The sequence below is a fragment of the Gossypium hirsutum genome, chromosome A05 (genome assembly GCF_007990345.1).
Source record: "Gossypium hirsutum isolate 1008001.06 chromosome A05, Gossypium_hirsutum_v2.1, whole genome shotgun sequence".
Lineage (NCBI taxonomy): Eukaryota > Viridiplantae > Streptophyta > Magnoliopsida > Malvales > Malvaceae > Gossypium > Gossypium hirsutum.
Window position 1 is genome coordinate 111,003,391 of NC_053428.1, and position 23,476 is coordinate 111,026,866.

Genomic DNA, 23,476 nt, shown 5'->3' on the forward strand with positions numbered 1-23,476 from the left:
TATTCCCTTCGTTGCAGCTGCCTAGGCTTTGTTTTATGATTGGATCAATGGATTCTGGAAATTGTGCCAGCAAAAATTCTCCCAAGTTAATTAAAAACTGCACAGGCGAAACTAATAGGGTAATTATTGATCCTTCGGCAACTACTAGACAAGGTAATAAGGAATCTTCTCTAGGGCCTATCACCTCTGATGCGAACAGAGGAATTGGAGAGTTCCCCTATAAATTTAATTCTCCACCCACCGAAGTGAAGAAAGCACAAAATCATCCTCACTTTGATCCTGATACGACCATAAACCAAGAGTCAATGGTTTCTGTCAACCATAGTAGTCCTAGATTTTGCTCCTGGCCCAGAATGCATGGTGTTTGCTCCTTCCTACAGGAAATATGTTGATGAAATGAGGATAACTGTTGCACGCCGCCTAAATTTTAACATCTCTGTTGGAACTGTGGGTTCTGTAAACCATAGAACTGCTGTAGATTCTATTTCAGATGAAGAAATGTTTGAGTCTGTTTATGAAAATCTCTTGGAAGTTATTGTTTCAAACCAAGCTGAGGGTTTTCTTACTGAATTTTCAAATATAGAATGTGATCTGATGGTAGTAAGACACCCCCTTGAGCTCCTTGCCTAAATGGGGTTTCTGATACTTGCCCTGGTGCTCCTATTAAACTCACTGGGAGATCAAGGGTCATTGATTTGGGGTTCTGCAGAAAGCTTGAATTCTAAAACTACACTTAATGACATGGCAGGGGATCTAATTTGCTCTATTTGTTTCAACCCTAACAGCATGCCTCTAGTTAAAGCTTTTCTTTTTGCAGATGTCTGTCTGACTTCCGAGATAACAGAGTAACATTGTATAGTTATTTTCACTTGCAACTATTTTTTCTTCTTTTTGACAAGGGATAATGTTGCACAACGCATTGTAGCATGCATATCATTGTTCCAGCTATCATGTATCTGATTCTCTTTGACAGATAATCTTTATGGTAATCAAGCTTGAAGAAACCTTTTTACTTTATATGTGTCCCTACCCATTTTTCTGTTTTTTTTGACGTCTAGTAGTTTCCTTTTCTTTTTTCCTCCATTATTTTGTAATGCCCGAATTGAGATGGTTCGGCAGTCAACACTTATGTACGCCTTACACGTCAAAGGATAATTTTACATTGAACTATTTCACTGCAAAATATGTGATTCAGTATTCCTTTTCTTGTGTCTAAAGATACAAGAAGATATTAAGATATATCTTAAACCCTAGAATGCAGGGGTTTATATATAGAGAGAGATTAATCATAGCATGTATGTTATTGTGAAAACTGAGACTTGTGGTGTGGTTTTTTTTTTTTTTTTGGTTTGCTCAGTAATAAATGGTTGATACTTTCTTGATTTTTAGGTTCTATGCATTTGGAAAATATCGAAGTGATTGAAAATGTATAGGTATAATCTTAATGTCATATGGTTACTACTTGCATCATAAAACATGTCTACTGCGATGTGGATGACTCTTGGCTAGCGCACAAAGATTTGTGATCAAAGCGTGCATAACAAGAAGTTCTGGGTTTATTTTCATTCTTATTCTGCTCCAGGGATATCCCTGTTATATCCCGTTTCGGGATAAGCTATTCCAGGAATATTACCATCATATCCTATCCCGGTTCGTTATTTTTAGTGCCCGGTTCAGCTGTTTTGTTATCCGGTTCAGTTTTTTTATGTGTTTGGACCGGGTTACCTGCCGTAGTTATTCCAGCCGGGGATATCCCATTCCAGGGATATCCCGGTTCGGGGTTATCCTCGTGAAGGATATCCCGGTTTGGTATATCCCATTCCGGGGATATCCGGGTTTGGGGTATAGGAGTTTGAGGCTTGGGGCCTAGGTTTAGGTTTGGGCTGGTATTTTTGGGCTTTTGTTTCAGTGTTTTAGGCTCTGGATCTCTGGTCAACATATGTGCCCATCTCTGGTCAACAATGTTTAAATTTTATAGTTCAGATTGTGAGATGGGCACATATGTTCTGAATTTTCAATGCACTTATGTGCTGTATGTATTGGGGCTAGCAGAATTCAAAATTTCTTCAATTTGTATCCAAGATGAGTCGTGGTGAACTTATCATTGATGATAATCAGGTCAAACCAGCATCAGAGAACTGGGCAACAGAATATCAGCAACAGTACACTGTAGGTGCTTCTTGGGCTGATGAATTTGCTCATGATGAGGCTAGTAGAGATCTTGTGGAAGCTAAAGAAGCTTATAGATTAATATGTCCTGATAATCAGTCATAAATTCCTTTTAGCAGTTTCCTCCTTTTTTCTTCTGCCTTGCCTACGTAGACTAAAATGGAACTAACATCATTGACCTTAGGTAGTAATCTCATTCACCAACCGTAGGTGGTTGAAACTAGTTTTGGTAATTTGAGAATGTCCCAAATGATAATGATGGTTTGGTTAGTGATACTATCTATATATCATCTATAATTTAGCAAATAAAGTGTGAATGACTAATGATTCTGTATTATTACATCTTCAGTTGAACTTTTAAATCAACTAAACCTGTAAATCTTATATGAGATTTATCTATATTTGTTATTTATAAAATATGCTACTCACCGTTTTGGTGGTTCTTAGTATTTCTATGGGCCAAACCAATGGGCCATGGAGTTTGCTACTAAATTGAGCAGTGAGACGTTATTGATTATAATAAGTTAGAAGATAAACTGTCACCGATGATTCTTGTAATTGTATATCTCTGTTTGGTATTAAACCAGCTAAAAACATTGTAATTTGTATAAATGTTTTTATTATACAGAATCTGCTACTCTGGTTGGTGGTTCTTTGATTTTCTTCAACCTGATCAATGGGCTGAGGAGTTTGCTACTGTATGAGAACAACTAGGGTCTTTTGATTTGTTTATTCAGGATACAAAGTGCAACTAATGATTCTGAGTGTCATGTATTATTTCGAGACTCTTAAACCGTGCGAAGCTCTTATTCTTATTTGAAATATTCTAATTTTCTTCATTTCGTTAAGTGTTCTTGACTTGATGGTTAATAGGTATTCTGTGGACCTGACCATTGGGCCAATGAATTTGGAGCTGAAAGATTGCAACAAGAGTCTGTCGATGATCAATGGGTCAATGAATTCTCAAAGTTGCATGTTGATGACTGGGCAGAAGAATTTGGTCATCAAGTTGGTGAGGGGGCTTTGGGAGATAGTTCGTCTGATAGCTGGGCAAATTCATATGATGAGTAAGTCTGGTAGCCTTGAAGAAGTTCACTTTATAACCTCTCTTAATTCTACATGAATGTTTTGGTTGTGAAAACTTGTAGGTTCCTCAGCGGTTGGACGCTTCAAGGGGTGTCTATGTATTTTCTGATATGAATCCATATGTTGGTCATCAAAATCCTTTAAAAGAAGGTCAAGAGCTATTGAGGAAAGGACTTTTGAGTGAAGCAGTGCTTGACCTAGAGGCTGAAGTTATGAAAAATCCTGAGAATGCTGAAGGTTGGAGATTGCTAGGAATAACCATGCCGAAAATGATGATGACCAGCAGGTAATCCACTTTGCTCTAGTTTGTCAGAGTTTGATAGTTCATGTGTATTCTTACACCAAAAGACATTGTTTTTGTGTTCTTTAATACTACAAGAATTTATATTTTATATATAGTCTATAACATGGTTGTATTTGAATCTGTTGCATCACCTTTTGGGCTTAGTAGAAAACTGGCAGGTTATGCTTGAAATGCCATTTATATGACTATGATTTGGTCTATCTCACAAGTCTCATCATTTAGCGCTTGTTGATTTTCTTGTATACATGCGCTCTGGATCCTAGCTTGCTTGTTGTAACAAGGAATTTTGTTGGGCTCAACAGCTATATTCTACCTTTAGTTTTCATGCATTTGTATCATCTTTTTTATTCTTATGGTATTTGGTTAACTTATTCCAGCGACTGCAGATGAATATCTTCTCAGTCTAGATGAGATTTGGCTATGGCAGGAAACCTTTAGTTTAGGGGGTTTTTTGGGTTCTTATCTACTTTATTGTGAAATTTAATTGTCTTATGTTGTCCATGCTTAGTTGATGAAGTGCTATATACAAATTTGTATGTTACATTGAGCCATACAGCAATAAGAGATAGAGAATGCCGGATTTTTTTTAAATGCCGAAAAGGCAGCTTTTTGACACTCGAAGAGACATTCTTGATTGGTGAAGAATGCTTCCAAAATTTAAAATTTTCTGAGCTAATTGATTTTAGTATATGTAATACTTCCAATAACTGTTCTGACTCATGGCTTATTATTAATATATAAATGTTTTCTGATGGGTTGATGCCTGCAGTTTGAGTGGGCCTTGCAGCATCCTCAAGAATCAGCGGCTGTGAGGCAAGCAGCTGCAACATTTAAATCCTTCTCTGGTGTCACCAATAAGATAAAACTTGCATATACGATGCTCGCCCTCCCTGCCTTGCAGAGGTATATACTTGCCTTTTATCCCTGATAAATCCTGTTTTGTTTAGGTCAATAGTTGGTTAACCAATGTGTTATATTGTTGTTTGATCAGCTTGAACATCACGGTAAACTACTTCTCAACCAAATACACAAATCATTCTGCTAGTTGCCCACGCTTGCCGGAGAAGATGAAAGTTAAAGTTTCACCAATGGATGAGCTCCCCTGCTATACTGAACCAAACCAGTTTGAAAATAAACAATGCCCCTGTATTTTGTATGCGTCTTTATTTATAGTTTCAGATATATACTTCGTTTTACTAATATTTAAGTTAGTTTTTGTCAGGGTTTTTGGTTTTCAGATTAAAAGATCATTGTTTTGTTATGATTAAATTATGGATTTGTGTGGTTTTTTTTTTTTTTTTTGTTTGATACCTATAGTTCGGCTCTTGGATTGTGCTAATGTTAGCTTAGGTTTGGGTTTCGGCTTGGGCTTGGGTCGTTTGTCTTTGTTTTTGTGTGTTATATATCACACATAGGGGTGCGTCTTGGTTTGTACTCATATTGGGCTTAGGTTTGTGCTTATGTTTTGGTTTCGTTTTAGGCTTATATAATGCTTAGATTTGGGCTTATATTATGCTTAGATTTGGTTTCTTTTTGGATTGGTTTAGTGTTATTGGCCTTTTTTTTTGTAATTTTTGCTTAGCAGAATATTTATGAGGTTAAGGTTTTGGGCTTGTCGCTTGCGAGTCTTTGGGCTTTCACATGTATTTTATACTATTTTTAAAAATTTATATTAAGATTTTGTAAATAAGAGAACCTAAATTAAAAAAAAAAGAGGTGTCTAAAAAAATGACAGATACACGAACAAATAATATATGAAAAGAAAACTTTGTAGTTTTAATTATTGTTTCTTTTGTTTTTTTAAATAATTATTGATACATCTATGGGTCAGCAAATTCTGTTGATTCTGCATTTTACCGGAAGCCAAACAGTAGACTTAAATGCTATTTATTTCGAAAATTTTCTCTCCCGTACACATTTTTAGTTGTCCTGCTGTAGTTAATAATGTTTCTTATTCTGCTCCGGCTTTATCCCTGACATATTCCGACTCAGAATAAGCTGAAGTTAAGAATGGAGTGCTGGACTGGTATGTTTTTTCAGTCAATTCTCTCTTATTTTTGCATTTCTGCTATTTAATGGTTATTGAAGCTTTAATGCTCATGATTATTCCTCAAGAAATCTTTAATAAGTTTTGTGTTATTTTAATATATGACCGAACTAAATGCTTGTTGATTCGTTGAGCATGCATGGCTTTTTAAGTTTGGATATTGTTTGCTCTTGGCTCTAAACGGTATCTGCTCCTTAGTTGTCTTTATATTTGCATTGGAATGTTGAGAATTACCATAAATCCTGTCCAAGAGTGCTAATTATGATACTACTTCAAACTGAGCTCTTCTCTATATTTCTTTTTATCAGTTGAGAAACAAGTATCTCCTTTTATGTTAGGGTAAAAAAGGGAAAATTTTGTAACTACAAGTAGTTTGGAACTTTTAACATATTGAACTTTTTCAAAGAGGATTCTTTTGAAGTATTGTTTTACCGTTTATGGTGTTTGAAGCAGTGGCAAACGACCAACTGAAAATTGGATAGAAAATTGAAATAATTATCAAGTTCGGTGGCTAAGAAAGTGTCACTTTTTGTAGGGTTATTGCTGCACCAACATAGTATTTTGCATGCAGTCTCAGGAATGCTTATCTATTTATTGTTTCTATATACAACCCTTGTTCTGGCCTTGCTTTATTGGTTGCCAAGGAAGAAAAAGTTGGAATCCTAGTGCTGCACTTGCACTAAATAAGTTTTCAATCATATTTTCTATCCAACATCCATTCTTTGGTCACAAAATGATTAAAATATATAATTTTTTTTTCAATCTAATGTTCTTCATTGATATTAGTATGTTCCACTTTTTCTTTCTTCCATTGTTGTAGACCCTTTTTCTATGGCACCACAAAAAGCAGTGGAAACTATTTGGAAAAACTTGAGAGATAAATATGAGATGTGGCAGCCCAAGGTTTGAACACCATCTCAGACCACGTCTCATTACAGGCTATTCCATCAAGTTTAGAATCTAATTCTTTCTATTAAACATGGCCAGGCTCGCAGTAAGGTTGAAGTTGATCCTATAGTGGATGAAGTGAAGAAACATTGTAATACATGTTGCAGATATGCCAAGTCAGAGAGTTTTATTTCATTGCAATGGACATGGTGTTCCAAAGCCAACTGCAAATGGTGAAATCTGGCTGTTTAATAAGGTGTTCACTTGTTTAACTGCTAGGAATCAATTCTTGTTGCTTTTCTTTTGCTCTATTTTAGTCTGTGTTCCTTTCCATTTTTTTTCCTGACATTTCTTTTTTTACTTTGGTGTAAGCGCATGCCAAAATAACATACTTACTATTTAACAGGATATTGAAATCCCGTTCTTCATCTGAGTGTGATTTCAGGTATGAGTTTCACCTCTTATTTTACTGTTTGGTTTCTGATTGAAGAAAATCGACAGAAATTTGTTTCAAACTTGAAATTAATCTTTGTTTTTGTAAATAATTACTGATCCACCTTTGAATTGGCAAATTTTGTTCATCCTGCATTTTCCCGGAAACCAAACAGGAGAGTTCAATTTTCTTTATTTTGAAAATTTTGTACTCTTACTGTAATATTGAACAAATTTTAGTTGATCCCTTGATAGAAGCTTCGAATTGCCTTCTGTATCTGTTAATTTCCCAAAAACAATTTTATTGATTTAAAGAATGTTTTAATCACAATAAATGTTACCGTTGACATCTTAATCACCATAAATGTTACCGTTGACACCAATCTAATTTTATATATATATTAATTCCGTATCCTAACCTGCTTTTATGTTATTTGAAAACTATGCTTTGGATTTTTCCGTTTTGTCGTTAAGAATTTTCTGTCCTGTCAGATTTTTAAGTGTTCTGCTGTAGTTAATTCTGTGTCTTATTCTATTCCAGTTTTATCCCTGTCATATTCCGTCTCGGAATAAGGTATTGCAAGGATATCCTACCAGTTCTTATTCCGGTTTTAGAGATTTTGGCCCCCGGTTTAAGTGATTTAGTGGCCGGTTCAGCTTTTTTTTCCTGTCTGAACCGGTCTACCTGTCATGCTTATTCCGGCCGGGGATATCCCATTCGGGGAATATCCCGGTTCAGTATTACCCCAGGGATATCCCATTCCTGGGATATCCCGGTTCAGGTTTTTCTGGGACCCCGGTTCGGTTTTTTTACCCCGGTTCGATTTTTTTATGACCCCGGTTCGGTGTGAGTTGGCAAATTATGTTCATCCTGCATTTTCCCCGAAGTCAAACAGAAGACTTAAATGCTTTTAATATCTTAAAGGGGGAATCAAAATAAAATACTAAGTGACCGTTAAAATGGCCCAAAACTGATTTATTAGCCGTTTGTTAAATATCTCTTCAATCTATGCACATTTATTATCCGTTTCTTTCTCTCTCTGTCTGTTGGTCTCCCTCTTTTGTTTTCTTTTTCTTCCTCATTTATTCTGTTTTCATAACAAATCCTCAAATATATCTCTTCAATCCAAATCTCTTCCCATTTCTTTACCGGTTCTCTCTCTCGGTCACTTTTCAATTTCTTTCCTCTCATTTTTTTAGCTTTGGGTAACAAAAGGCCAAAAAAAAAACACACACCCTACACTGTTTTTTGTGGTTTTTGAAACCGACTGCCTCAAATATGAAAACTTGATGAACACTCCATCAGCCAGGCACAAAAGCGGATGCAAATACAAGAAGTCAAAATGCCTAAAATAGTATTGCGAGTGCTATCGGGTATGTTTTAACTTGGTAGCTCCATGTTACTTATGTTGCTCCCAATTTCCTTTTTTATTTTTAAGAACTTGTATTCAAGATCCATGTGTAATATACACCTGGATATAGATCTGTTATATGACTCTCCAAGTGTATAAAAAAACTCTTTAAATTATTGAACAAATCAGTGTTAGACATAAACTGACAATACTCAAGTTTGTGTTTAATATATGGTTGTGATCTTATTTCCTTTTTGGATGAAAAGTCAACTTGTTAAGATGATATGGTGTATGAACTTAATTACCTCTAATCAATCCGACTGCACAAACATTCTTCATTTATTTTTAGGCTAAGGATGCCACTGTGAGGATTGTGACAATTCTTTTGGCAATAAGTCGGGTAATTTCTAAACTTGAAAATGATTTAACATATCTATAATGGACACATTTCTGGATCGTAGGGGTGAAACCAGAGTTTTTTTTGGGATGGAGACTAAGTTACACATTTTTGTATGAGCTAAAATATATTAGTTTATAACTTTATATTTTTTAGAATGATTAAATCAAAATTTCATTATTCTGAGGGTCAAACTATAATTTCAGCATGAATTAACTTGTAATTTTATAGATTTTGGGATCTATAACCCTGCCTCCCCTCCCTTCCCCATGCTGAATCTGATGCTCCCACCCGATCATTTGTAACATGGACCATTAAATACTTACTTGTCCTGATTTGAATGATGAATGCTGACCCTAGCTGTGATGCTTACATACAAGTATTATATACCCAATTATTAGTGACTAACTAACTTCACCATGCTGGAGCTGCAGAATCAATGTTCCAGAGAGTGGAAAAACAGCAGAATCAGTCTCATGAGATGCTAAATACAGCTCAAGTTATGTCTGGCAGCACCTTGGCCGGGACTGCTAATTCGTTTTCATCAATGTGGGAAAAACTCATCTGACATCCTCCTTCAAGATTACATGATACGAGGGAGTGTCAAAATGTCTCACTGGCTGAATCAGAAAAAGGAACTAGCCTTCACTGCTACTCCTCTGCCTTGAGTCCTAAGCAACCATGTCGGAGTAAGGAGATTGATAATATCTGTGAGATCATGGTAGATGGTTTTCCTGACTACCACATGGAAACCTCCAACCCCATCGACACAGTGAAATCTGGCTCGGGTTTGGGGCTCTATAATGGTGAATGACTTTGATTTTTTTTCTTTTGTAAATTTTGTTATGGTAATAAAATTGTGTGTTATGCCTAATAAAATTGATGATGGATATCCCTCCAATTATGTTATCTCCATATTTTGCCTGAAATTTTATGAATTTATGATTTTATTTACACTACCAGAGGCTCCAATGCATATGACCTTTGTGTTTGTGTGTATTTTGTTGTTGCGAGTACCATCCGTTTTCTTTTAATTATTTTGCTTTTATGCGTCTCACTTTTGCACTTTAATTTTGACTTAGGCTCATTTTTCTATAGGGGCATTTTAGTACGGTTTAGTTTCATTTGTTATAAGAGAGGGATTTAAGCTCATTATTAGTGAGTGCTCTTGTAGGATAACATTTCGCATCTCTATATTTTTGGGATCTTTGCTTATTTAGCAATTAAAATCTAATTTGCCTAAGCCCTGATCTGATTTCTAAACTGGACTGTTTTTGAGGGTTCAGAAAACTTAATTGAGTTATTGCTTTTGCATTTTAGTATTGCAAGAACTTTGCTGAAAGAGTGCTGTAGCAGGAAGGTAGTTCGGTCACATTTGCAAGAACTTTGCATTTTAGTTATTGCTTTGTTTTGCTTTCTTTTCAATTTGCTCACACTGGAACAATTGGTCTCTTTGTGGTCTATGTTGTTGGAGATTGAATATTTCTCGTAATACGATCAATTAGAGACTTTTGTTTTCCATCTGTGTGCCATAGGTGGTACGTGACAATCTTAAAACAGTGAAGGCAATTGCTTTAGAGTATGTGGGATACTACCGTCAGATGTGGACACTTTGGAGCCTAATCTCATTGAAGGGAAAGTTTTGAGTTCGCTATCTGATTCGCAAAGAGAAAAAACTTGTTGACCAAATATTTGTATGCTTTGCTTCTCCATTCATTTTCTGAACTTTTTTGCAGCTTAAAAACAATAACAGAATATTTAAATTAATTATGTTATTATGCATAGACAATATGCTGATTATTGCCCAATGATAAACTTTTGCTTGTGCAAGCATCAATAAAGAGGGGAATGTGCTCCTTGTAATTTCTTATTTGATTTGTTGAAGCTATTTGTTAATTTAGATGATTTGATTATGCACTTCCTCAATTTACATGTACCCTTGATCATCTCTTTCAAAATGCCCTTTTTAATGCATTCAGATCTTGCATATGCAGTTTGTTTTGTTTAGCCTCTGTTACTCAGATTGTCCATTTAAAATTATTTGATGATAAACTTCCCTTTACCTGTGGTGGCCATATGCTTGCACATACAGGAACAATCTCAGTTAACATCTGTAGATCAAATGAGAGGGGGAAATATAGGAAGTTTGGCTGCAATTCAGCAGACTAGGATGCTTGCACATACACTCTCTCAAAACAGTGATCCTAAGTTTCGGGTTATTTAAAACTAGTTGGCTAAATACTTGCAATGTGTCAAGATAGCTCTTAATGATATCATCGTTACTGTGCATGAGTTAATATATGCACTTATCATTGATGATAATCAGGTCAAACCAGCATCAGAGAACTGGGCAACAGAATATCAGCAACAGTACAATGGAGGTGCTTCTTGGGCTGATGAATTTGCTCATGATGAGGCAAGTAGAGATCTTGTGGAAGGTAAAGAAGCTTATAGATTAATATGTCCTGATAATCAGTCATAAATTCCTTTTAGCAGTTTCCTCCTCCTTTTCTTCTGCCTTGCCTACGTAGACTAAAATGGAACTAACCTCACTGCCCTTAGGTGGTAATCTCATTCACCAACCCTAGGTGGTTGAAACTAGTTTTGATGATTGGAGAATGTCGCAAATGATAATGATGGTTTGGTTAGTGCTATTATCTATATATCTACTATAATTTAGCAAATAAAGTGTGAATGACTAATGATTCTGTATTATTACATCTTCAGTTGAACTTTTAAATCAACTAAACCTGTAAATCTTATATGAGATCATCTATATTTGCTATTTATAAAATATGCTACTCACTGTTTTGGTGGTTCTTAGTATTTCTATGGGCCAAACCAATGGGTCATGGAGTTTGCTGCTAAATTGAGCAGTGAGAGCTTATTGATTATAATAAGTTAGAAGATAAACTGTCACTGATGATTCTTGTAATTGTATATCTCTGTTTGGTATTAAACCAGCTAAAAATATTGTAATTTGTATAAAAGTTCTTATTATACAGAATCTGCTACTCTGGTTGGTGGTTCTTTGATTTTCTTCAACCTGATCAATGGGCTGAGGAGTTTGCTACTGTATGAAAACAACTAGGGTCTTTTGATTTGTTTATTCAGGATACAAAGAGGGTCAAGAGCTATTCAGGAAAGGACTTTTGAGTGAAGCAGTGCTTTCCCTAGAGGCTGAAGTTATCAAAAGTCTTGAGAATGCTGAAGGTTGGAGATTGCTAGGAATAACCCATGCTGAAAATGATGATGGCCAGCAGGTAATCCACTGTGCTCTAGTTTGTCAGAGTTTGATAGTTCATGTGTATTCTTACACCAAAAGACATTGTTTTTGTGTTCTTTAATACTACAAGAATTTCTATTAAGAGATTGGACTGCTTGTCTAGTTCAGCCATTTGTTCAGCATCTTTGGTTACGATTCTTTGCCTGGCAAGGTTGACCATTTACCTTTCTATTCCACCTAAATCTAAATCATTTTTAATCTTGTCTAATGCCCTGTGAATACCATCATATTTTAGGAAACAGAACAACCTATTGATTAAGCAAGCAAGAAAACCTATTGAACACAAAGGATCTATTTTCTTGTACCACTACATTTTGTGTTTATTTGCTGGCTTGATATAGCCATGTTGGTTTACCATGCAATGTTCATTTCTTGTATATGAAAACTTCTAGTGGAAGGGGATAGAAGGAGCTATTTTTCGTTTAAACATTGAAGTTTGCAATATGATTGGTATTACGTTTATCTTAGTGGCTTAAGGCTTCAGTCAGAGTACCAGATCTAAGGCCGCAGTCTTTGCCTGGCTGCTAATGTTCTGGATCTAACCTATTATCGTTTGTTGTCTCATGAACTAGTAGTGCATTACATTTCACTTATCATCCGCTTCTATTTATTCTTGAACCATGTCAAAACCTTTTTGGCTTAATTAAAATTAATTTGAATGGATAAGGTTCCATCTTAAACTATGTCTATATCAAGCCTATGAAGTGTAATGTTTCACATTTATTGCAAATTGTTTTGGATGATTAATGTGTCTGCTTGTCACTATCTTGTGACTTAAATGGATTATGCTAGACCTTTTTATACTTCTGTTATTCTTGATTAATGCATCTGCAGTTTTATGTGGTTTTTACTGGGGTCCATATATTTGACTTTGTAGAAAAAATGTAATTCACTGATTAGATATCTCTGTACAGGCTATTGCAGCAATGATGCGTGCTCAGGAGGCCGATCCTACCAATCTGGAAGTACTTCTTGCTCTTGGTGTGAGCCATACAAATGGTTAGTGAATGCTTATCCCTTTAATCAAGATGAGATTAAAATTTTGGAGTGTCAAACAAATAATACTGTGTGAAAAGTTCAGAATTGGAACAGACTGCTGCTTTAAAGTATCTGTATGGATGGTTACGTCATCACCCAAAGTATGGTACTCTTGCGCCACCGGAGCTTGCTAATTCTTTGTATTATGCTGATGTAAGTACACTAGGGTATAATTTGTTGTTTTTTTGGTTGGTTTTTTTCTTTTGGAACAATGCCTTGATATTGCAATCTTGGTTTGAGTGTAAGCCGCTTCCTCTGATGTTACTGTGGGATAGTTTGCTTATGTTGTGAATGCTGTGATTACAAGAGTGTCTTTTTTGCATATAGTTTCCATGACTGCAATGATTATATTTTGGACTTTTGAGTTTTACATACGGTGACAGGATATAATTTTCCTTAAGATTACTAGAAGCTTATCCCTAACATTACATTTTGGAAATGTTATTGTTATATTCTGGTGTTAATCGAAGTGTTTTCTGCCATACGGGTTGCTAGATTATTCATTGAAGTTGCTCAGATGTCTCCTGAGGATGCTGATGTACACATTGTCCTTGCTGTTCTGTATAATTTGTCGGGAGAATATGATAAGGCCATTGCGTCTTTCAAAACTGCTTTGAAACTTAAACCTAATGATTATTCTCTTTGGAACAAGCCTTGTGCAACACAAGCCAACAGTGTGCAGAGTGCTGATGCAATATTAGCTTATCAACAGGTAGCCTCTTCATGATTCCCCCTTGAATAGTGGTGGCCTATCTGTATACCACCTGATATGTTAATTTCATAATTACTTTTTTTATAATTAAAAATTTATTTTTCCTATCCTAAAATTTTGGGGTTCTCTTTACTAAGTTGGAGCACCTGTAATGTTTGAAATTCAAAATATATGAGTACTAGGATTTTACTAAGAATCAATTTGTATGGTGTGTTGGTCGCTATTTTGCATGTTAGGCCAGAATAAAAAAAAAATGAATTATGAAGGTGTTGACAATGTCGGCAAGGGTGCTGTAACTACCTGAACCATTTGAGGTGCAAGATGTAAAAAAAGCACTTTTTTGAGTAAATTAAGATGAATATGTAAATTTGTGCTTCTTGAATCAAGGAGGCTTTTTCGCTTCTATACAAAAAAGTGTGCCTAGGACTTGGCTTGTGCTTAATCAATTGAAAGGATGGCATAAAGAAATGCAAAACATGTGATAACCCAACATGTCAATCTTCTGTGTGCCAAACTCTTATGGGTTGCATCATCTTTTCCTCTATTTCTCTTCTTTCTTATCTTTCGATGGTAAAGTGATGCATTGGTGTGTTATACAGCTCTCTTATAGGGTGTGCTAAAAAGATTCTCCAAATAACATGTTGCACCTAGTTGGACCTTAGAAAACAAACTAGCTCTTCTATTTAGCTCCATGTAATTAGTTATTTGATTTGTTGAAGCTATTTGTTAATTTAGATGATTTGATTATGCACTTCCTCAATTTACTACATATACCCTTGATCATCTCTTTCAAAATGCCCTTTTTAATGCATTCAGATCTTGCATATGCAGTTTGATTTGTTTAGCCTCTGTTACTGAGATTGTCCATTTAAAATTATTTGATGATAAACTTCCCTTTACCTGTGGTGGCCATATTTTCAGCACTATTGAATTTAGTCTTTTGGTCTATGTCTGGATCTTTAGGCACTAGATTTGAAGCCAAACTATGTGCGTGCTTGGGCAAACATCGGTGTCAGTTACGCCAACCAGGTTTGTTATATCCTTCACTGTTCTCTCATTGTCTTGACATTCATGAAAAGGGAACTACATTTCTCTACCCCTCTAAATATTTTATTTTACCGATGAAAATAAAATAAAAATATTATAATATTGTTATGTTATAAAATAAAAACCCATAGTTTCTCTCTGTTAAATCAAGATCCATTGTCATTAGCTTCTTTCTCTCTCTCGAAAAAGGAAAAGAAAAGGTTTGAATTCATGATCAGCGGTAGCTTCTTCCGAATGAGTGAGTCGAGGTAGTGCTAGCCTTTCTTTTATGGTATAAATTTTGATTCTTTAAAAAAATCTTGTTTTTTCTTCATCTGTTTTTATTCTGTTTGGTTTCTGATCGAGGAAAATTGAGGGAAATCCCTGATTCACCTGTGAGTTGGCAAATTCTGTTCATCCTGCATTTTCCACGAAGTCAAACAGGAGACCGTTAAAATGGCCCAAAACTGATTTATTAGCCGTTTGTTAAATATCTCTTCAATCTATGCACATTTATTATCCGTTTCTTTCTCTCTCTGTCTCTTTGTTTCCCTCTTTTGTTTTCTTTTTCTTCCTCATTTATTCTATTTTCCCCACCTTGTCATTCTAGCAGTGTCGGCCAATGTTTGGTTGCCCTTCTTTATGTTGATTTCATATTGGTCAGATTTACGTTAAACAATTTTACATTATATCGACTCCTCAGTGACCTAAGTTATTTTTTATTGTAAGGTGGGGAAATGGTCCTTCAGAATAACGGATGTCTATTGCCATAGTTTCTAACAAGTTAATTTTTGGATTGAAATCCCATTTAAATGTAATATGTGACCAGCTCACGATTGATGTTTCAGGTTTTGCTTAGTCAATGTCATCGATTCCGTGCTCTAGTTCTTCTTGGAAGATTCCTTGATATGGGACCATGGGCCGTAGATCTGGTAGTTCTTTAGGGGTGTAGTCTTCATTATTTGCATTTCATTGTGTTTCATGCTGTTGTTTACTTACAGGGTGGATTCTGTTTTTAGGCCCTTTCTGTTGGAATATTTCCTTATGTTCTGAAGCTGTTGCAAACAACCACTCCAGAACTGCGTCAAATCCTTGTCTTCATTTGGACAAAAATTTTGGCACTCCCATCTGAACGAGCAATTAATCAGAGTATCGTGCCAAAGGTCATACCTTAGTCTCTCTCTCTTTCTCTCTCTCTGTTTTGGTCTCTTTTCATTTTTTTCCTGTCATTCTTTTATAGCTTTGTGTACCCACAGGCACTCTACTGTGGGAAGATAGTTTTCGTGAGAGGGAGAAACCCATAAGTTTTTCTCTGCCGGTTCTGTTTGTTGTGATGTTGAAATCGCCTGCTTCATGGGAGAGTCATTTCAGGTATGAATATTTACATTAACTGTGTATTTGCCTTTTCATGTATTTTTTTAAATTTCAGATAGATACCTAAGTTTCCTTTTCCTGTATATGCATACTGCGTTGTAAACCAAGAACGAACGTTTCAATCAGATCAAGTTTCGGGTTTGGTGCGTGTCAAACGCGCCGTCGCTTCGGCTCCCAAAGTGTAGAAAATCGTCATCAATCGTGTAAGTTATGTCTACACTGATTTAAAATTAAAAATAGATACATTAGGCAGTTTCCAATGTCTCCCTAAATTCTTGATGAGAGTCGCTTCTTTCTCCTGTAAATTATGTCTACTCTGTTAGTTGTTACCTTTTATTCTGATATTTACCATTTATTATTATTGTTTTTCTATCTTCTCGTCCTCTCTTTTAGTCTGTGTTCCTTTCCATTTTTTTTCCTAACATTTCTTTTTGTACTTTGGTGTAAGCGCATGCCAAAATAACATACTTACTATTTAACAGGATATTGAAATCCCGTTCTTCATCGGATTGTGATTTCAGGTATGAGTTTCACCTCTTATTTTACTGTTTGGTTTCTGATTGAAGAAAATCGACAGAAATTTGTTTCAAACTTGAAATTAATCTTTGTTTTTGTAAATAATTACTGATCCACCTTTGAGTTGGCAAATTTTGTTCATCCTGCATTTTCCCGGAAGCCAAACAGTAGAGTTCAATGTTCTTTATTTCGAAAATTTTGTACTATTACTGTAATATTGAACAAATTTTAGTTGATCCCTTGATAGAAGCTTCGAATTGCCTTGTGTATCTGTTAATTTCCCAAAAACAATATTATTGATTTAAAGAATGTTTTAATCACAATAAATGTTACCGTTGACATCTTAATCACCATAAATGTTACCGTTGACACCAATCTAATTTTATATATATATTAATTCGTTATCCTAACCTGTTTTTATGTTATTTGAAAACTATGCTTTGGATTTTTCCGTTTTGTCGTTAAGAATTTTCCGTCCTGTCAGATTTTTATGTGTTCTGCTGTAGTTAATTCTCCTTCTTATTCTACTCCAGGTTTATCCCTGTCATATTCCGTCTCGGAATAAAGTGTTGCAAGGATATCCTACCAGTTCTTATTCCGGTTTTAGAGATTTTGGCACCCGGTTTAAGTGATTTAGTGGCCGGTTAAGTTTTTTTTCCTGTCTGAACCGGTCTCCATGTCATGCTTATTCCGGCTGGGGATATCCCATTCTATGGATATCCCGGTTCAGTATTACCCCAGGGATATCCCATTCCAAGGATATCCCGGTTCAGTATTACCCCAGGGATATCCCTCGGATATCCCGGTTCCGGTTTTCTGGGGACCCGGTTCGATTTTTTAAGGACCCCGGTTCGGGTTTTTATGACCCCGGTTCGGTTTTTTTAGTACCCCGGTTCGGTTTTTTTACCCCGGTTCGATTTTTTATGACCCCGGTTCGGTGTGAGTTGGTAAATTCTGTTCATCCTGCATTTTTCCCGAAGTCAAACAGGAGACTTAAATGTTTTTAATATCTTAAAGGGGGAATCAAAATAAAATACTAAGTGACCGTTAAAATGGCCCAAAACTGATTTATTAGCCGTTTATTAAACATCTCTTCAATCTATGCACATTTATTATCCGTTTCTTTCTCTCTCTGTCTCTTGGTCTCCCTCTTTTGTTTTCTTTTTCTTCCTCATTTATTCTGTTTTCATAACAAATCCTCAAATATATCTCTTCAATCCAAATCTCTTCCCATTTCTTTACCGGTTCTCTCTCTCGGTCACTTTTCAATTTCTTTCCTCTCATTTTTTAAGCTTTGGGTATCAAAAGTCCAAAAAAAAAAACACACACACACCCTACACTGTTTTTTGTGGTTTTTGAAACCGACTGCTTCATCGGGGACTGATTTTGAGGTATGAATCCTTAACTTTGTCTTTGTCTGTCTTTGCCTTTTGATTTCTATTTTGTTTTCCGATCAATGTTTTTTTTACTTCTATTTCAGTGGGTTCATTTCTCTGCCGTTTATTTGTTCCGATTTTTGTAACCCCTGCTTCATGGGAGACTGATTTCAGGTATGAATCTGCTTCAACATTTGTCTTTTTTGCTTTTTGCTTTTTTCATCTCTGGTTTGGAGTGTGGTGTGTTTAGCTTTGTGGGTTTGGGGTGTTGTTGGTTCAGGTTTGCAGTCTTTGGTCTGACCAAAGTAAAGTCTCTTCTTTCCTCTCCCTTTTATCTCACTTAAGATAATGCTTTAAACTTTTTCGGCTGGCTTTCTTTCTAATATTTCTGTCCAGATAGCCTAATATTTCTAATATTTCACTCGTTTATTCTTTTTGTTTCTTTCCTGTGTACTTTTGTCAGAGATTTTGATTTTCAGCTTTAGCGAAAGTCTATTTCTTTCAGTATTTGAAACTATGGATCACGTTCCTTATTCCTTTATTCTCTCCTGTTTTTCCCTTATTTCTAACGTTCCTTTCTCCTTTATCAACTACTGTTTTTTCCCTTGTTTTCAAATATTTTCCTTCTCTCCTGTTCTCTTTCTCCCAGCCTCCTTGCTTGTCCTTTCTTTCTTCATACACACAAAGATGGTACACTAGGTAGAGGCTTTTCGTGAGAGAAATCCCAAGTTTTGTTTGCCGTTTCTGTTATTTGTGATTCTTGAAATCCCCTAATTCATCGGATATTGATTTCAGGGATGAATATGGATTTGTCTCTTTCCTTTTCATTTCAAGTCTATGCTTCTTTCTACTAATATTTTCAGTGGACTTTTGCCAGGGTTTTCGGTTATGGAATGATGGGAGGCAGTCTGACCCTATTTGCCATTCTGCTTGGGCTAGTTAACCTCTGTTTTGGGTTGTGGAATAGTGTTGTGGTTCGTTTTGATTCGTTTTGGGTAAGTTGGGTATGGTTTGGTTCGGTTTAATTTTGTTAAGTGCCGTCTGTGTGTGTGTGGTTTTTTTTTGTATGGTGGTTAGAGATCCATTTGTGGGCTTGCGCCTCGGATTTGGTTTTTCTTTTATTTTTTGTATTTTGTGTTGGGTTGTTTTGGAGAGGGCTCGCATTGTTTTTACTTTCGGTTTTCTTGTGATAGGATTTAATTTTAAAAAGATTAGTAAAATATTTTAGAGCAAAACAGTTTCCATCTCTTATTTTTAGTGCGCACCTAAATATGTTTTTTCTCATTTCAGAACATCTTCAAAATGGCTCTGTCATGTGATTTCCGTTTCAGGAAATTCCTATCCTTGAATAGGCCTGTTTGGAGATAGGCCGAATTGGAACAGACCGTAATGGCTCTCTGCCGTTTCTTGTTTTTTGTGATATTGAAATCTCCTCCTACATCGGATGGTGATTTGAGGTATGATTTTCACTTCAACTATCCTTTCTTTTTCACGTATTTTTTTTGTTTCAGATATGCTTATTTTCTTTTATTTCTGTGGGTATTGTGGTTTTCATCTTCAGAACAAGTTTTCATCTCTGTTTTAGTTTTCAGATCTATGTTTCTTTCTTCTTTTTTTTTTAGTGTGTTTTTGTTATAGTTTTTGGTGTTCAACTTTATGAAACACTTCTCCTATTCGATTTTTTGGTAGTTTATCGACTGTTATGTGTGTTATTTTTTCGTTTGTTTATTACCCTTTATTTTTAAGTTTATTGCATTTATGTTATGGACAGCTATGTAAGTGGTACCGATACCGAGTTTCTATGAAACCCCACAGTAACTTTAAAATAGCCTCAAATACCAATAAACAATAAATGCAAATACCATTATTAGTTGTATTTAAAAAACAGAAATAATTTCTAAAATTTATTTTTTTGAAAATAAATAAAAAAAGAGTCTAATCCAGAATGTAATTTTTGAAAATAAACAATGCCCCTTTATTTTGTATGCGTCTTTATTTATAGTTTCAGATATATACTTCGTTTTACTAATATTTTAAGTTAGTTTTTGTCAGGGTTTTTGGTTTTCAGATTAAAAGATCATTGTTTTGTTACGATTAAATTATGGATTTGTGTGGTTTTTTTTTTTGTTTGATACCTATAGTTCGGCTCTTGGATTGTGCTAATGTTAGCTTAGGTGGTTTGGGTTTCGGCTTGGGCTTGGGTCGTTTGTCTTTGTTTTTGTGTGTTATATATCACACATAGGGGTGCTTCTTGGTTTGGACTCATATTGGGCTTAGGTTTGTGCTTATGTTTTGGTTTCATTTTAGGCTTATATAATGCTTAGATTTGGGCTTATATTATGCTTAGATTTGGTTTCTTTTTGGATTGGTTTAGTGTTATTGGTCTTTTTTTTTGTAATTTTTTCTTAGCAGAATATTTATGAGGTTAAGGTTTTGGGCTTGTCGCTTGCGAGTCTTTGGGCGTTCACATGTATTTTATACTATTTTTAAAAATTTATATTAAGATTTTTTAAGTAAGAGAACCTAAATTAAAAAAAAAAAAGAGGTGTCTAAAAAAATGACAGATACACGAACAAATAATATATGAAAAGAAAACTTTGTAGTTTTAATTATTGTTTCTTTTGTTTTTTTAAATAATTATTGATACATCTATGGGTCAGCAAATTCTGTTGATTCTGCATTTTACCGGAAGCCAAACAGTAGACTTAAATGCTATTTATTTCAAAAATTTTCTCTCCTGTACAGATTTTTAGTTGTCCTGCTGTAGTTAATTATTTTTCTTATTCTGCTCCGGCTTTATCCCTGACATATTCCGACTTGGAATAAGCTGTAGTTAAGAATGGAGTGCTGGACTGGTATGTTTTTTCAGTCAATTCTCTCTTATTTTTGCATTTTTGTTATTTAATGGTTATTGAAGCTTTAATGCTCATGATTATTCCTCAAGAAATCTTTAATAAGTTTTGTGTTATTTTAATATACGACCGAACTAAATACTTGTTGATTTGTTGAGCATGCATGAAAAAAAGTTTGGATATTGGTTGCTCTTGGCTCTAAACGGTATCTGCTCCTTAGTTGTCTTTATATTTGCATTGGAATGTTGAGAATTACCATAAATCCTATCCAAGAGTGCTAATTATGATCCTACTTCAAACTGAGCTCTTCCCTATATTTATTTTTATCAGTTGAGAAACAAGTATCTCCTTTTATGTTAGGGTAAAAAAGGGAAAATTTTGTAACTACAAGTAGTTTGGAACTTTTAACATATTGAACTTTTTCAAAGAGGATTCTTTTGAAGTATTGTTTTACCGTTTATGGTGTTTGAAGCAGTGGCAAACGACCAACTGAAAATTGGATAGAAAATTGTAATAATTATCAAGTTCGGTGGCTAAGAAAGTGTCACTTTTTGTAGGGTTATTGCTGCACCAACATAGTATTTTGCATGCAGTCTCAGGAATGCTTATCTATTTATTGTTTCTATATACAACCCTTGTACTGGCCTTGCTTTATTGGTTGCCAAGGAAGAAAACGTTGGAATCCTAGTGCTGCACTTGCACTAAATAAGTTTTCAATCATATTTTCTATCCAACATCCATTCTTTGGTCACAAAATGATTAAAATATATAATTTTTTTTTTCAATCTAATGTTCTTCATTGATATTAGTATGTTCCACTTTTTCTTTCTTCCATTGTTGCAGACCCTTTTTCTATAGCACCACAAAAAGCAGTGGAAACAATTTGGAAAAACTTGAGAGATCAATATGAGATGTGGCACCCCAAGGTTTGAACACCATCTTAGACCACGTCTCATTACAGGCTATTCCATCAAGTTTAGAATCTAATTCTTTCTATTAAACATGGCCAGGCTCGCAGTAAGGTTGAAGTTGATCCTATAGTGAATAAAGTGAAGAAACTCTGTAATACATGTTGCAGATATGCCAAGTCAGAGAGTTTTATTTCATTGCAATGGACATGGTGTTCCAAAGCCAACTGTAAATGGTGAAAGCTGGCTGTTTAATAAGGTGTTCACTTGTTTAACTGCTAGGAATCAATTCTTGTTGCTTTTCTTTTGCTCTATTTTGCAATTTTTCTCCTTGCTAAGCCTGAATATTTCCTGTGCAGAGTTATACACAGTATATTCCCTTGCCTATCAGCGATGTTGATTCTTGGCCAAAAGCACCTTCTATATGTGTTTTTGATTGCTCTGCTGCAGGAATGGTTGTTATTGCCTTCATTGAGGTACTTGCTCGCGTTCTATCCTCAATTTGTCACTAGTATATTTTCTGGCTGGCGCTATTCAAATAGACATCGTTGTCTTCCTTCTCTAGCCTTATTTGATTTTCCTTTTTTTTATTTATTTATTTGAATTTGATTGATAGCTTCTTGACTGTGGCACTTCTAACTACCCTGGATCTTCAAGAGACTGCATTCTTCTAGCTGCGTGTGAAGCACATGAGACTCTTCCTCAAAGTGCTGAATTTCCTGCCGATGTGTTTACTTCTTGTCTTACTACACCTATCAAAATGACATTGAGATGGTAAAACACTTCTAGGGGTTCTGAAGGTTGTTTAGACAGGATTTACTAGTTGCTAGTTTGTTCAGAAATGTTTTGCTTGCCGTGAGGGTTATGCGCTCTGCAAATTGTTCTCCAATTTCTTACCCATTGTGCCACCAACCCATCAGCACTATATGTGGTACTACAACTTGTTTTTCAGTTGTTTATTTTAAAATTTTCTTCTGCACATTCCAGGGATGCACGGGACATGGCTGCTGAAATTTGCCTTTCTCAGCTTCCATTGTTGGTTGAGGATCCTAATGCAGAGTTCCAGGTTCCTTTGCTAATATTTATTTGTTATCCTGAATTTTGCTGACGTGTATTGGATCCAGACAAGAATTGAGTGGCAGAATGAGAGGGTGCCTATTGACTGCTCATCATGTTCCCTCATACCTGAGTGTACTTTTGTTTTGTTTCAGCCAAGTTCATTTTTCACTGACCAGCTGATAGCCTTTGAGGTATGCCTTGACCATGGATCTGAGCATAAAAAGCCACCAGAGCAATTGCCTATTGTGGTTCAGGTGCTGTAATCCTTCCTTGTCATTCTAGCAGTGTCGTCCAATGTTTGGTTGCCCTTCTTTATGGTGATTTCATATTGGTCAGATTTACGTTAAACAATTTTACATTATATCGACTCCTCAGTGACCTAAGTTATTTTTTATTGTAAGGTGGGGAAATGGTCCTTCAGAATAACGGATGTCTATTGCCATAGTTTCTAACAAGTTAATTTTTGGATTGAAATCCCATTTAAATGTAATATGTGACCAGCTCACGATTGATGTTTCAGGTTTTGCTTAGTCAATGTCATCGAATCCGTGCTCTAGTTCTTCTTGGAAGATTCCTTGATATGGGACCATGGGCCGTAGATCTGGTAGTTCTTTAGGGGTGTAGTCTTCATTATTTGCATTTCATTGTGTTTCA

The 23,476-nt window shown here is 35.4% G+C and overlaps 2 protein-coding genes across 6 annotated transcripts; both read left to right on the forward strand.

Moving 5' to 3' along the window:
- The first annotated feature begins 9 nt into the window (after nucleotides 1-9).
- LOC121203498 (peroxisome biogenesis protein 5-like) lies at nucleotides 10-21,907 on the forward strand. Of its 5 annotated transcripts, XM_041114646.1 has the most exons (27): nucleotides 10-2,940; nucleotides 3,043-3,236; nucleotides 3,318-3,541; nucleotides 4,329-4,462; nucleotides 4,551-6,509; nucleotides 6,594-6,750; nucleotides 6,901-6,939; nucleotides 7,468-8,300; nucleotides 9,110-9,481; nucleotides 10,211-10,890; nucleotides 11,002-11,113; nucleotides 11,790-11,938; nucleotides 12,876-12,960; nucleotides 13,043-13,152; nucleotides 13,487-13,711; nucleotides 14,675-14,740; nucleotides 15,586-15,669; nucleotides 15,757-15,900; nucleotides 15,994-16,108; nucleotides 16,220-16,314; nucleotides 16,594-16,632; nucleotides 17,161-18,018; nucleotides 18,108-18,177; nucleotides 18,881-18,998; nucleotides 19,294-19,460; nucleotides 21,699-21,781; nucleotides 21,866-21,907. In XM_041114646.1, exons 10-19 carry the CDS (start codon nucleotides 10,720-10,722, stop codon nucleotides 16,039-16,041), a joined length of 1,194 nt encoding a protein of 397 aa, XP_040970580.1. In that variant the 5' UTR covers nucleotides 10-2,940; nucleotides 3,043-3,236; nucleotides 3,318-3,541; nucleotides 4,329-4,462; nucleotides 4,551-6,509; nucleotides 6,594-6,750; nucleotides 6,901-6,939; nucleotides 7,468-8,300; nucleotides 9,110-9,481; nucleotides 10,211-10,719; the 3' UTR covers nucleotides 16,042-16,108; nucleotides 16,220-16,314; nucleotides 16,594-16,632; nucleotides 17,161-18,018; nucleotides 18,108-18,177; nucleotides 18,881-18,998; nucleotides 19,294-19,460; nucleotides 21,699-21,781; nucleotides 21,866-21,907. The 5 variants fall into 5 exon arrangements, 2 of the variants coding, with proteins under 2 accessions (XP_040970580.1, XP_040970582.1); XM_041114648.1 differs by lacking the exons at nucleotides 3,043-3,236; nucleotides 3,318-3,541; nucleotides 4,329-4,462; ... (6 more) ...; nucleotides 21,699-21,781; nucleotides 21,866-21,907 and having other exon boundaries at nucleotides 10-2,118; nucleotides 19,294-20,384; XR_005927656.1 differs by lacking the exons at nucleotides 11,790-11,938; nucleotides 12,876-12,960; nucleotides 13,043-13,152; ... (11 more) ...; nucleotides 21,699-21,781; nucleotides 21,866-21,907 and adding an exon at nucleotides 11,681-11,758 and having other exon boundaries at nucleotides 10,211-10,369.
- A 489-nt stretch (nucleotides 21,908-22,396) lies between these two features.
- Nucleotides 22,397-23,469, forward strand: LOC121203352 (regulatory-associated protein of TOR 1-like). Its single transcript, XM_041114649.1, has 3 exons — nucleotides 22,397-22,829; nucleotides 22,975-23,076; nucleotides 23,343-23,469. The coding sequence occupies exons 1-3, from the start codon at nucleotides 22,764-22,766 to the stop codon at nucleotides 23,436-23,438; spliced, it is 264 nt and encodes an 87-aa protein (XP_040970583.1). The 5' UTR covers nucleotides 22,397-22,763; the 3' UTR covers nucleotides 23,439-23,469.
- The last annotated feature ends 7 nt before the right edge of the window (nucleotides 23,470-23,476 follow it).

Bases quoted from the DNA above. Each gene is read 5' to 3' on its own strand.
- LOC121203352 (XM_041114649.1), top strand. From the start codon at position 22,764: ATGGCTGCTGAAATTTGCCTTTCTCAGCTTCCATTGTTGGTTGAGGAT. The intron at 22,830-22,974 runs GTTCCTTTGCTA...GTTTTGTTTCAG, and splicing joins ATCCTAATGCAGAGTTCCAG to CCAAGTTCATTTTTCACTGA. The intron at 23,077-23,342 runs GTGCTGTAATCC...TTGATGTTTCAG, and splicing joins AATTGCCTATTGTGGTTCAG to GTTTTGCTTAGTCAATGTCA.
- LOC121203498 (XM_041114646.1), top strand. From the start codon at position 10,720: ATGATAAACTTCCCTTTACCTGTGGTGGCCATATGCTTGCACATACAG. The intron at 11,939-12,875 runs GTAATCCACTGT...ATCTCTGTACAG, and splicing joins AAAATGATGATGGCCAGCAG to GCTATTGCAGCAATGATGCG. The intron at 15,901-15,993 runs GTCATACCTTAG...GTGTACCCACAG, and splicing joins ATCAGAGTATCGTGCCAAAG to GCACTCTACTGTGGGAAGAT.